The sequence below is a fragment of the Zonotrichia albicollis genome, chromosome 12 (assembly GCF_047830755.1).
Source record: "Zonotrichia albicollis isolate bZonAlb1 chromosome 12, bZonAlb1.hap1, whole genome shotgun sequence".
Taxonomy (NCBI): domain Eukaryota; kingdom Metazoa; phylum Chordata; class Aves; order Passeriformes; family Passerellidae; genus Zonotrichia; species Zonotrichia albicollis.
In genome coordinates, this window is record NC_133830.1 from 7,147,414 (window position 1) to 7,159,521 (window position 12,108).

At 46.1% G+C, this 12,108-nt stretch overlaps 1 protein-coding gene across 15 annotated transcripts in view; it reads left to right on the forward strand.

Moving 5' to 3' along the window:
* The window catches only part of CADPS (calcium dependent secretion activator), a 202,927-nt gene that overhangs the window by 117,153 nt on the left and 73,666 nt on the right, over positions 1 to 12,108 (forward strand). For 14 of the 15 annotated variants that reach the window (XM_074550466.1, XM_074550467.1, XM_074550473.1 and 11 more), the window contains exons 12-13: positions 400 to 536; positions 5,617 to 5,804. In XM_074550466.1, coding sequence (XP_074406567.1) covers positions 400 to 536; positions 5,617 to 5,804 — 325 coding nt within the window. Of the gene's footprint in view, positions 1 to 399; positions 537 to 5,616; positions 5,805 to 6,847; positions 7,004 to 12,108 lie in introns of all 15 variants that reach the window. The other variant, XM_074550477.1, reaches the window with a different exon arrangement.

A 12,108-nucleotide genomic window follows, 5' to 3' on the forward strand; every position in this document is an offset into this window, starting at 1 on the left:
CTATTACAATTAACCACAACTATCTAAATAGGAGCTAATTTACTCATGTGAGCCAAAATTCTGTTAACTCATAGCCTATTGTGAGATGCAGAATGAATTCGTACGTTTGTGTTCTGGTTTTAAGTACAGAATAAATGCACTATAATGAGCAGTTGACAAGATGTTAATTCTAAAATCTTTTGCCTAGATACAATAATATAGTCCATAACTGATGCAAGTTGACAATGGGAGTGAAGTGTACTGTATAGCCTGCAAAGAGAAAACTTAATGGCAATGGAGGGAAGAGGAGATACTTGGCTTTCATGCTTCATACTGTATATTTTTTTCTGTTATATTTGTCAACTAAAATGTCTTATATCTCTCTAAATGGTGTCTTTCTCTATATGTATAAATGAACAGATGCAGATAGAGCTCAAAAGCATGGCATGGATGAATTTATCTCTTCCAATCCCTGTAACTTTGACCACGCTTCACTCTTTGAGATGGTTCAGCGCCTCACTTTGGACCACAGACTTAATGATTCCTATTCTTGTCTGGCAAGTATATTCTTTGGTCTCTAGTGATATAAACATCAAGCAGCAAAGTCAAAGCTAGTGCGACTGGGGGCTAATCCCCCTGTTGCTGGAAGATTGACTTCTGTTTACACCAGGTTTGAATTTGGCCCAGAGGTATTTTCTTTGGAGAGGCTGCCTGCAGTGATCTGACTGCTGTTCTTCTCCAGTCGCACTGTCTTTATCATTTCTGTTTGCAATGTTTAAAATGTTTCTTCCTGCAAAGAGAAACTCCAGTGTGGGAATGTGAAGTAGAGAGCAGTGTTTTGCAGCCTCCTGCACTGCCTTCCAGAGTCTTCTGGATGAAAGAACAGGGAAAAGATGACTGTCTGGTACCACCTCCCATGTCAATGGAGTCCCACCAGGAATAACTGTGGCCCAGCTTTGTGTCTCTTTATGAGCAGGGGTCCCAAGCAGGTAACAGATGGGACTGTGTGGATAACTGCAGTGCCGCTGCAGTCTGTCCATGCTCAATAGTTGCATGCCCATCCTGAGTACTCCCATGAGCAGCAGTTGCAGTTCTTTGCCCACTCTAGGACAGTGGCACTGAGATGTTCCAGGACAGCTTGTAGCCTTTGGCTGGGGTGCAGTGCTTGGGGGCTCTTATGTCCTATAAGGGCTTAAATAACAAATAACCAATGAACAATTAATTTTTAGCAGTCTCAGTGAGGAGGATGAAGAGGCTCTTAGTTTTTGAGAAAACAACAGGATGAGTCCTTTCTAGAGTGTCCTGAAACAGAGGACATGTCCTGAACATGGCATGGGACAGGTTCTGACCTGCTGCCCTCCTACTGTTGCACGGGGTGGCAACTGGGGTGTCATGGTGGGCTCCTTCAGCAGAAAGACCACGCTGTGCCAAGGGCCTTTGCCAGCTGTGCAGTCCCTGCAGCTCCTGAGTGCCTTGCTGTTAAAAGCAGCAGCCTGGGAACACAGCTGAGCAGTTGGCAAGGAGGCTGTCAGTCTCAAATCCTCCCCGCCATGTCCTCCTCCAACATGGTGCTCCTCTCCCTGCCCTGCTCCTTGTACCACACAAAAGGGCCAATCTCCTCTGAAGGACTGAGGTCCAGTAAATGCCACTAGCAGTAATGAATTGTCACCCTCCTAAGGAGAGGCAGGGCTAGAGGAACAGTTGTGGACATCCCCTGAGGTAAGGATGTGGTGGGGGAAGGCTGCACTTTACCTGCAGATACCCAAGTGGTACAAGTAGGCTTGGTGGGAGCATTGTCAGACCTGCAGCAGGTTCCTCACTGGTTCCATCAAGGTCCTTGCTCTGGCAGGCAGTGAGTTTGGCATGCAGCTTCTGCTCCCCACGCATGGCTGACCCTAGGAAGACCATCCCCATCCATGCATGTTTGAGAGGTTGGCTTGCTGCTGGTTTGTCTCTGTGCAGTCTTGGGCCTGGTGAGAAAGCTGTGGCCGTTGAACTAAACTCATGGAGAGGTGAGAGGCCATCACTGAAAATGATTAACAATGTTTTTCTTCAAGAAACCCACCAGCCGCACTTCTGCTTGTTATGGAGATGTTTAGGCCCTTGCTAGAAGCTACCAGAGCGGTGGAGCTCCCCTCAGCACCAAGACTCATCCTCTTCAGAGTGGAGCATCACCAATTAACCATCTTCTTTCAAATCACCCATTGCAGTGTTGTAAGGAACAGAATAATGGCCTGTGTTCACCTATGCTTGGTTTCACGTGCTTCTTGACTTACTTTGCCATGTTTTTGTCCTGATGATGGTGTAAAAACAGAGCGCCCTCAAAAACTGCAAAGAGCTCCCACTATTCTTGCTGTGCCTTTGGAATGTTGGTGATAGCACTGTGCTGAGTTGGCTGGAGGAGCTGTGAGCCCGTGGTAAGCCTGCTCTGTCCACTGTGTGCCACTGGGCGATTCTTACTCCCTACAGGACATTCCGTGCAAGGTCCCACAGAGTTTTGCCTCTTGTTGTTTTCAAATGTGGACATGGAGGTGCCAGGGAAGACTTAACCCTGGCACAGAGGATAACTCAGCATTGCTTCCTTTCTGTGGAACCAGGTTAAACAACACTATTGTGAGCCCAGTCGCGGGCTGAGCCAGGCATCCCTAGGAAAACAAACAGCCTGGCTGACTCATCCCAGCCATGGCAGAAGTGATGTTTACTGGCAGAGAGCTCTGTGCTGGGGAGGGGGAAGAACACTTTCTGCAGAGCTTGCACAGGGGTCTTGCCCATCATCTACAAATTGCTAATACTGTCACACTCAGAGGATTTCCTGGACTTTTAAGAAGAGTATTTAGCTGTTCCAGCTTAGTATGGACCCTACATATGCGTGGGTCTTCATTCTTTCACTTGGACGTGTGTGTTGTTTCTGAAACTGCCCTCCAGCTCTTCCCAAGATTCCCCTACCCACTGCCAGCATCCAGCTCACAAAGCCATCTCTCTGCTGGAGCTGTATTGCCCATGATGTGTCAGCATTCGTGTGATTTGCATTATACAGCACAGCACGTACCACAGGAAGGTCTTCAGAGTACCCACCCTGAGATGATGTGAAGGAGGCAGGTTAAGAGATCCATGAAGCAGGCTACCAAGATTAAATTCTCTTAGATTTCCTATGATAAATGGGAAAATTCAGCTACTGAAATGTGTAATTTCCCTGACAAACTCTGGTTTTCTCCAAAGTTGCATTTGCCTTTAGACAACTGGCCTACGTGTCAAGAGACCTGACCAAGCCTTGTTTTTCCCAGCTCCAGAGCTCCCCTGGCATTCCCTGCTGGTGCCTGGGATGTGTCTCCTTATCAGAGCAGTTCAGCCTGTTGAACAGTTAGTGGAGCTCCTTGTGCTGTGTGCCCTTTCTCCATTGTCCCCTCCAGGTGTCCTTATGTCATTGGAGACAATCTGTGAGGCCACACTGAGCTGCACCTATCTGCACTGGGGACAGACACCCCATGTGTGGCAGCTGCATTTGCCAGGCTGGCTGGGTGTCAGCTTGTTGGGCCAAGCAAATCTTCATCAAGAGCCAGAATCTGCCTGAAGATGTTGGGATCTCTTTGAATACTGCTTTTCATCAAACCTTGGGGGTTTATCTAGGGCTGTGGGGAGCAGCATTTAGTTGCTCCATTGTATCCCCATTCAGCAGCAAGTGTTTTATTTCCTACCTCTGCCATGCAAGTGAGGACCTCCTGGTCCTCCTGGGGCTCTGGATCTGCTGCCTGTGCTCTCCTGAGGTCTGGGGCTCATCACTGAACCTCTGATCTCTGCTCATGCTTCCCCTCATGGCACCATGGCAGCGATTATGGGTGTTTACCATCTTCCCTTCTGTTCTCCTGAGAACATCACAGACCCCAGCTCAGGGGAGCAATGTGGCATGCTCCAGATCGCTGGGTTCAGCCTCTGCTTCCTTTGCCTCAGACTCTGATACTTGACTCCAGTGAAATCAGTGCCAGCCTTCCCATCACTGTCAGTAGAGCCAAGATTTCACCCCATAGGGAGAAATGAGTTCTTTCTTTGTACTAGGTGAATATAACAATTTCAACTGCACTTCTACCCCTATATCCAAAAACAGAGCAATCATGGCATTTCCATATTTTTACCGTGCCTGATCACCAAAGACACGAGAAACAAGAGATGGTCTAAGGATGTAACAAACAGGCAACATAAAGAACTCCAGAATCAAGCATAATGCCACCAACCAAAAAGCAGACAAAAATACCATCAAAAGTGGTGAAGGCAAATATACCCCTCCCAAAAAATAGCCTTCCAGAGGGCTGTCCCATCTGCATTGTTCTGTGTCTTCATTTTGAAATGTGCACTTCTAGTGATCCCAGCACTGTAGCTACTCCCTATATCTATCATTTTCCCCTCATTATTTTAATTCTTTTCTCAATCTGTTTTGGAGTTGGCCCAATAAGGATGAGCAAATCCTTCTCTATGTCTTTGAGCTCTTAATTGATATTTCTTCAACTCTTTTCAAAGCAGCTATTTTGGCATCTAGAAAAGATTTGGTGTCATCTGAGTGGTAGAAAATATATTTTAATCTTTCACAGCAGTGTTGTTTCTAAGATGTAGCATTTGGGGTAACAGATGGGGTGGCAAAGAAGTTGCCTATAGGGGCAGTGCTCTGCCTCAACTACTCTCCCGCCCGCTGCAGGAACTTTTCAATTAAACGATGAAAGATTTTGCAGCTTGATGCATTCCAGAGCTGCGTCTTAGCAATTGTTTAGCACCCAAATTTCCATGTAAATATTGACGATTTTGCAGCGTTTGAAAAGCAATCTACGAGATTATTCCTGTTCTCGTTAGCCCCTCTCCTGAAGGCAGAGGCACGCTCCACTTCGGCTGTCCCAGGACCTTCACCAGAGCCATCCCCTTGCAGGGAAGGGCGTCCTCCTTGGGAGTCTGGACGTTGCACCACAAGCCTTGTGTCAGCAGCCCCTCAGGGTGATACAAAGAGATGGTCTGAGCTTCCTGGATGTGTAAAGGAATCCTGCTCTTCAGCTGAGCTCCCCTTGTTTCGGTGCCAAGGAGCTGGGCGATGTCAGAGCGTGTCGCCAGCAGCACGCAATAAGGACAATGGAAACGTCCCTGTCTGATACTGCAGAATTGCCTTTCTCCATCTGCAGGACGTTCCTACCTGCCAGATGCAAGAGAAGTCATTTTTCAGTGTAATCCTCTGTCCTCTTCCCCCAGATCAATCTTCCTGCTCCTGGCCAAATGTGCAATCCCATCCCCAGAATGAGACTACTGTTTCACACTGTTTAAATAACCAAACCTTGTCATCTCTTAAAGGTGTCTTTTTCTTCCTTTGTATATTTTTGCTAGGCACTGACATGAACTGGCCTAACTTTTCAGCATTTTAAATGACATTTCCCTTTAATGGTAGCATAATACATTTTTGTTAATAGTTGCACTGAGTATATGCTGTGTTTGAGTGATGATGTGCTGACTGTATTGTTTGAGTGACCTCTCTCCTTTTTCCTTAATGTGGCCTTAGGTTTGTATTTCTTTTTATTAGAACAGTTGACCACTACACCTCCAAGTGTGATAGCCTTTGTATTTAATAACTTATATTTAAAATCAAGTCTCTTTATTTCTAAACAGGGCTGGTTTAGTCCTGGCCAGGTCTTTGTGCTAGATGAGTATTGTGCACGTAATGGAGTGAGAGGCTGTCACAGACATCTCTGCTACCTCAGAGATTTGCTAGAGCGCGCAGAAAATGGAGCTATGATTGACCCCACCTTACTTCACTACAGCTTTGCCTTTTGTGCATCACATGTTCATGGCAACAGGTAAGGAATTCTTCTTGGCTAGCAGTGCCCTGCCAACAAGAGATGACTTTGTCAAATACAGGTTTCCTTGGATAATGCACAACAGTCCCCAATTTGTTTTCACAGTGGATGTTTGGCAGCAGCACTTCTAGTGGCATAGTCGGTTTGTTTGTTTGTTTCATTGCTTGTTTAATGTAAGCAGTAAAAATGCACATAGAGGATCCAGAAATGAAGGTTTTTAACTTACTTGCCCAGGCACTTGCTAAGATGCAGTTCTGAACAAGATGCAGTTGTAGTCCCTGTGACTGTCACGGGTTGAATAAATGGAAGTAAATGATACACTGTGCTGATTTAATTGCTGTGCGAGAGGATCTGACAAGTTGGAGCAGTGAAATTTTCAGCAGTATCAAACTTCAGTGCTCAGAAGGGCTTTAAGCCCTTGGGCACCCATGGCTCATTTAAAGACCACGTGACATCAGTTCAGAAATTGCTTAGACATAACTGGAAATTTTATCTTGCTCTGTTACAAAGCAATTTCAGTTTCAGAAGAAGACAGTTCCTTTCTCTCAAATGTGACAAACCTTTGATGGGAGGAACTGGAGCTGTTTATTTTGTTGACAGCTGTAGCATCTATTGCAGCTTCTTTTTCTGCTTTTTTCTGTTAATGTTTATTGTATATTTTGAGATATCACTTTGTATCTTACATATGTTGTTGAAGAAAGGATTGTTAAGAAATAATTAGGTGTTTTCATATACCTCTGGTAAATATCACCCTGAATTACGACATGCATTGCCCAGGTTTCACATTGCAAGGCTGTCGCTTGCTTTTGCAGTTACTTTCATACATCTTGTCATGGAAACCAAGTTTTGCTTCCTTAGTTTCTTTTTTAGTTCTGACTTTCCGTTGCTCATTCGTTCTTTCTTTGCCAATTGTTATGTGATTTCAGTTGTTTCCTTTCAGCTTAATTTCCTTTTGTTTTATTTTGAGGTTTTTCATGCTTTCTTCTTATTTCTTTCACTTTTGCTGCCGGCCTTGCCCCCCACATTTCAATCATTCCCCCAAGCCAACTCATGGCAGAATTACTTGGTGGGTCACAGCCAAGTGCAGACGGTGAGGGGGGCAAAGCCTCTGCCGCTGAAACGGAGACAAAAAAGGATTCCAAAAAGGAGTCCAAAAAAAAGAAGGAGCCCAAAACCCAGCCGAATCCAGAGCCGAAAAGGTAAGTGAAAGTGTGCAGTGCACAGGAGTGTGTTGCAGAGGGCTCCTCAATCACTGAGCACACTGGGCAGCTGCACGCCCTGGCTCAGGGAGACCTGACTCCAGCATTTGGGTCACACGCTCTCCTGGGAGCTGGATAGCATTTGGGCACCCAAGTCCCACAGGGGATCAGAGACTGAGGTTTTTAGGTGTGTGTTTAGAAGATGGCTTACATGGTGATGGGGATGGGACCAGCCAGTGAAAGTGGCTGCCCCATTGCTCTTTGGACTAGGCAGGACTCAGCAGACAGCTGGCTTGGGAACAGGACTTGGCTCAAAGCCCATCTGGCCCATAACAGAGAGGAGGTGGGATGCTCATCACAGCTACCCCATGTACCTCTGCACAGAGTCCAGCACAGCCAGAGCTGAAGCTTTCTCTTCATCAGAGTTGGTGGCAGGAGGTATGTGATGGTATGGACCAAGGTGACAACCTCCCATTCCCTCTCCATGGGGCTGGAGAGTTGTGAGCTTAGGAAAATGTCATGCTTTCAAGCCAGTCCCATGCTGTTCAGCTGTCTGGGTCTGTGTGTGGCTGCAGCACTGTATGAGGACCTGTTGGGCACTGTCAGAGGGACAATTTAGCCATGGATGGGCTATTCCAGTCACTCATTTAAAATATTCCAAGAAAGGAATGAGGTGTCTTGCTGTGACTTAGTTGTCTTTAGCTGACAGTTGACTTCGCATCCGAAAGCTGAAGGTTCATGTTCCTTCTTGGTCTGTGCCGTCTCTCTGTTGCCTGGGGACTGCGGGAGGCTCTGTGTGGGAGCTGCAAGGCTGCAGCATTGCGCGTTCCCACCAAGGGCAGGCTCTGCTTAACACCCAACAGTTTGCTATGGAGTCTGCGGGGTGCAGCGTCTGGCTTTTGCTACCAGAAGGTCACAGAAAGGGACCACAGGAGGTCTTGGAGGAAAACGCGACTGCTTATCTCTGTGTCTACTCTAAGCAATCTGAATATCTGAGTGGAAGAGTCACGATTTCTTTTCAGAGAGCTGTTGAGGCCACATGCATCATGCATTTGCGAGCTGGCTGGCAGAGAGCTATGGAAAGCCAGTATTTACCCATGCAGTCCTTACTGGCAGTTGTGATGTGTGTAAAGCCGTGCTCGCTCTAGCTCTGTCCCTCCCTCCCACCTGCTGTGTCCATACATTGCTCATTGCCTTATGACTGGCCCCGCTCTCCCCAGGAAACTTACAGCTCGAGGCAGAGCTGAAACTTTCTATGTAAAAGTTGTCAAGGTGGCAGATCTGCCCCAGGACCCAGCACAGTACCCAAGAGAACATCTTGGAGTGGCCATATATTGCACTGTTGTTGGGATGCAGTGGTCTGGGAAAGACTGAGTTACAAGACATTTTTGTGTTTAACAAAGGCTTCTTTTTCCATCAAATCTGAAAAAGTGTTGATTTTCTTCATAAAGAAGAGTTCCTTCACTTTTAGACAGTAAACACCCCTGAATGGGTGGTTTAGCTTTCCCCAGGATGAAGTTGGCTGTCAGACAGAATATGCCACCCAGTAATGAAGGTCGAGCAGGGAGATAATTTCATGTGGCTATCAATCTCCTGTATTAGCAGCAGACAGTGATGGAGCTGAGGTGGGCTGTCTGTTTGTATCGTGTTTGCATAAGGTCAGGCAGCGAGACAACAGTCGCTCGCAGTCAGCGGGAAGTGCAGGCAGGCTGTGGATGCTGAGGACAGCCTGAAGGTCAAGGCTGACAGGATGACAGGTGTCAGTGTGGGGATGATGCCTCCTCGCCCGGCCGGCCCCCACCTCGGCAGCGTGGCCGCGCGCAGCCAGGACGGGAGCAGGAAGGCTGCTGCTGGAAATGCAGCCCCAGCTTGGGGCTGGCCCTGCGGCTGCAGCAGGTGAAGTGGTCAAAATGGGGTTTTGTGAACAGTTTGGAGCCCTGTTGGCTTGCATGTCAGAGTTTGGTCTCCCCGCTCCTTTGGGCTCATGTATCTTATTGAGACCCCTGACATGACCTCTCCATACCAAGGCTGTAAGTCACTGCTATTTGCATGACAGCCCACATAATTTTTCTTTTAATTTCATCTTTTTCACAAGTAGAAATGGAGTTAAAGGTAAATTACTTGCCCTAAGTTTCACCTCCTGAGACACCTGACTATGCAAGTGCAGGGTATGAGGAAAACAGGGACCAGCAAGAGCAATATCCACACAGTTTACTGTCCTCAGGTACTTGCTCTTCGCTGAGACTGAGGAATTCAATGCTTTTTAATTGTTGTGGTCACTCATTATTTGATAATGGAGTTTTGTCCACTTGGTATCACAGGATGCCTTTTGCAAAGACATATCATTATGAAAAAAACATTATTTCTGATGTATTTACACAGGTGACAGATAGTAAAGACACAGAATTATCCAGACTTCCAACAACACATATCATATGTTTATTGATGTATCTTTGGTACCACCACTATCTTGCTTTTCTTTATCAATAGTCCTCCAGAGAACTAGCAGAGGCAAGAGCAGGAATGGTTTTGAAAAGACATTATGATTTGGAATAAAACTGTGAAAGGGTTTATATGGCCACCAAGATCCTTCCCCACCTTCTCCCTCTCCCTGTTTTCACTGTCCTCATGTCAGAGGGCTGTGGCAGTACTGCCAGTGTTGTTTGACACACAGAGAAGTGATGTGTTAGAGGAGCCTCACTTCTTCCCTGTCTGCACATGACAGAAGTATTGTGGAACAAAATTTGAGGAGCTCAGCTCTTCCGGGTTGAAAGTTAGTGTCTAAATCTTGAGCAGTAGCTCCTGTCCCTTGCAAGGAAGTGGCTTTCAGGAATGGCCTTGGTTTCACTTGTGCTTTTTTTTTTTTTTTTTAGACATAGAATAGCATTATTTATAAATGTTAAAGTTAGCACCGTGAAAAACTCTTTTTGTGCTTGTTAATCCTAAACTTTTAAAAATCAGACTTAAATATTGATCATTTGTATGCTAAGTATTAGCGGACTGAGTTTATCAAAATCAGGGGCTGGACTGAATTCCCTCCAGTCTAATAACAACCAAGTACCATAATCTTCTGCAAGTTATTCAATGACTATTTACCTAGGGTTCAAGCAGCTACAAGTCTCCTTGTTAATTAATTTGGTATATTAGTGATTTCCCTTTCTTGTGTAAACTGATTTTGCAGTCTCAAATTTGTTTTCAAGAAAAAACAATTTTGTTAACTAATGTTACCATTAGCTTTCATTACTGTTTTTACAACCCAGTAGAAATATGCTATTGTCATAAACCTTCAGGAATTGAAAACTCTATGTGACATACCTGCAATTTTTTCCATTGAATTGTTATTACATATCTGGTCTGTTTCACATAAAGATTTCCACACAGCTAGTTGAAACAACAGAAATGCAGGATTATTTCTTTCCCTTAAGCAGTAAGTACACTTTATCACGATATCTTCGTGTGCTCTGTGTTGGGTTTCTCATTCAGGTGCCCTGCCCTGGCTGCAGCAAGGCAGGTTCAGGCTGGCAGGGTGTGATGCCCCGCCCTGTTGTGTCCGTGTCCCATCCAGCACCGCAGTGACACAGCAGGTGCTCCCTGTGCTGTCTGTCGGATGGGATGCTCTGCCTGTGCTGAAGGGCTGGCTTGGCAGCCACCAGCAGGTCACCAGCTCCGTGCAGGAGGCTGACACGATCCATCACACTGGGTGTGGGATGGCAGGGCTCAGAACCCACCCGGCGCAGTGTGTCAGGGGTGCGGATGGCGCATGAGAACCGATGAGCTGTGACTTGGCTCGGCGCTGCGGCGTGGAGGAGAGCCCGAGCGAAGGGAAGGCAGGAGTTGGGAGATTAAAGGGTTCCCATGCTCAGCAGCACCTCACGGGCAGCTGGGGCAGCCCCCAGGAGCGCTGGGGTGAGCAAAGGGCTTCTCACCGACCTTTCCCATACGGTGTGAGTCCCCAGAAGAAAGGGGAGATGGGGGAAAATCCATGTTTGCTGAATACACTTTTTTCCTAGGGGTGTAGGCAGGTGGGCTCTTTCAGGTCTGGTCTGCTGGGGGAGATGTGAGAGGCAGCCGTGATCCTGCCCACATCCCCAGAGCCCGTCCTCGTGCAACCGGTGGGACTGAGCAGGCAACTCCTCCCGCGAGGATGCTGCGAAAGCCTCTCCTGACACATGCCGTCCAAGGCACTAATCATCGATGTTTACTGTATAGCTCATATGTGCTGCACCTGGCAACCAGCAAGGGAGCTGAAGGCAGCACGTGTTTTATATTTGAGTTGTTACTTAAAAAATCAAATTATTTGCATCAGTTTTTGACATTGTTTTTTTTCCCTTGGCTCTGCATGCCAGGGCTCACAGTGCGTGCAAAGATCTGTTTGCTACGTGTAAGCAATATTTTCCCCAGTTAAAAAAAAAAAAAAGTGTAGACAAGTTAAACATAAAAGGTGTAAAAGATGATATGTCTTTTCATTTAGAAGCCGACGTGGTATTTCATGGAGGCTTATGTCAAAGAGATTAACGCGCTGGAGCTATACTGTATATTTATAATTGCATACAAATGCATGCTATTGCTTCATATATTAGTCTTTGTTAAAAAATCATTTTGATATATTTGTTTTAGCAGCATAACTAGCCCTGGGGGCACCGGGTATAATTAGAAAAGGGCATGGGGGGAGGCGGGACTTGTAGAATAAAGCAGTGGCCTTAGGATCACAGGTCCTAATTATAATTTATAATTAACCCCGGAATTTGCACAAACCATCTAAGCTAAACAAGGACTATCATTTTTGCTGTTTAAATTGCAACCCTTTTTTTTTAATTTCACCACCTGCTTTGTTGATGTTGTTGTTTTTGTGGTTTAAAACTTAAAAACATGGGGGGATTAGGAAAGTGGCATTTAAAACTTTTCATATGAAATATTTACTGTGGGAATTTACTAGTTTAGAGCCAACACAGTGAATCTGCAGCAGAAGGAGTGATCTGAAACTTGTTTACTTATAATTAAAAATCTCGTTAGTTATTTTTCTTGCCTTTTTTGCCCTTCTGCTTCCCTCTCTGCCCACAGCTTCTGCCGTACACCTCAAGTACCCGTGAGCAGGAGCTATAGAG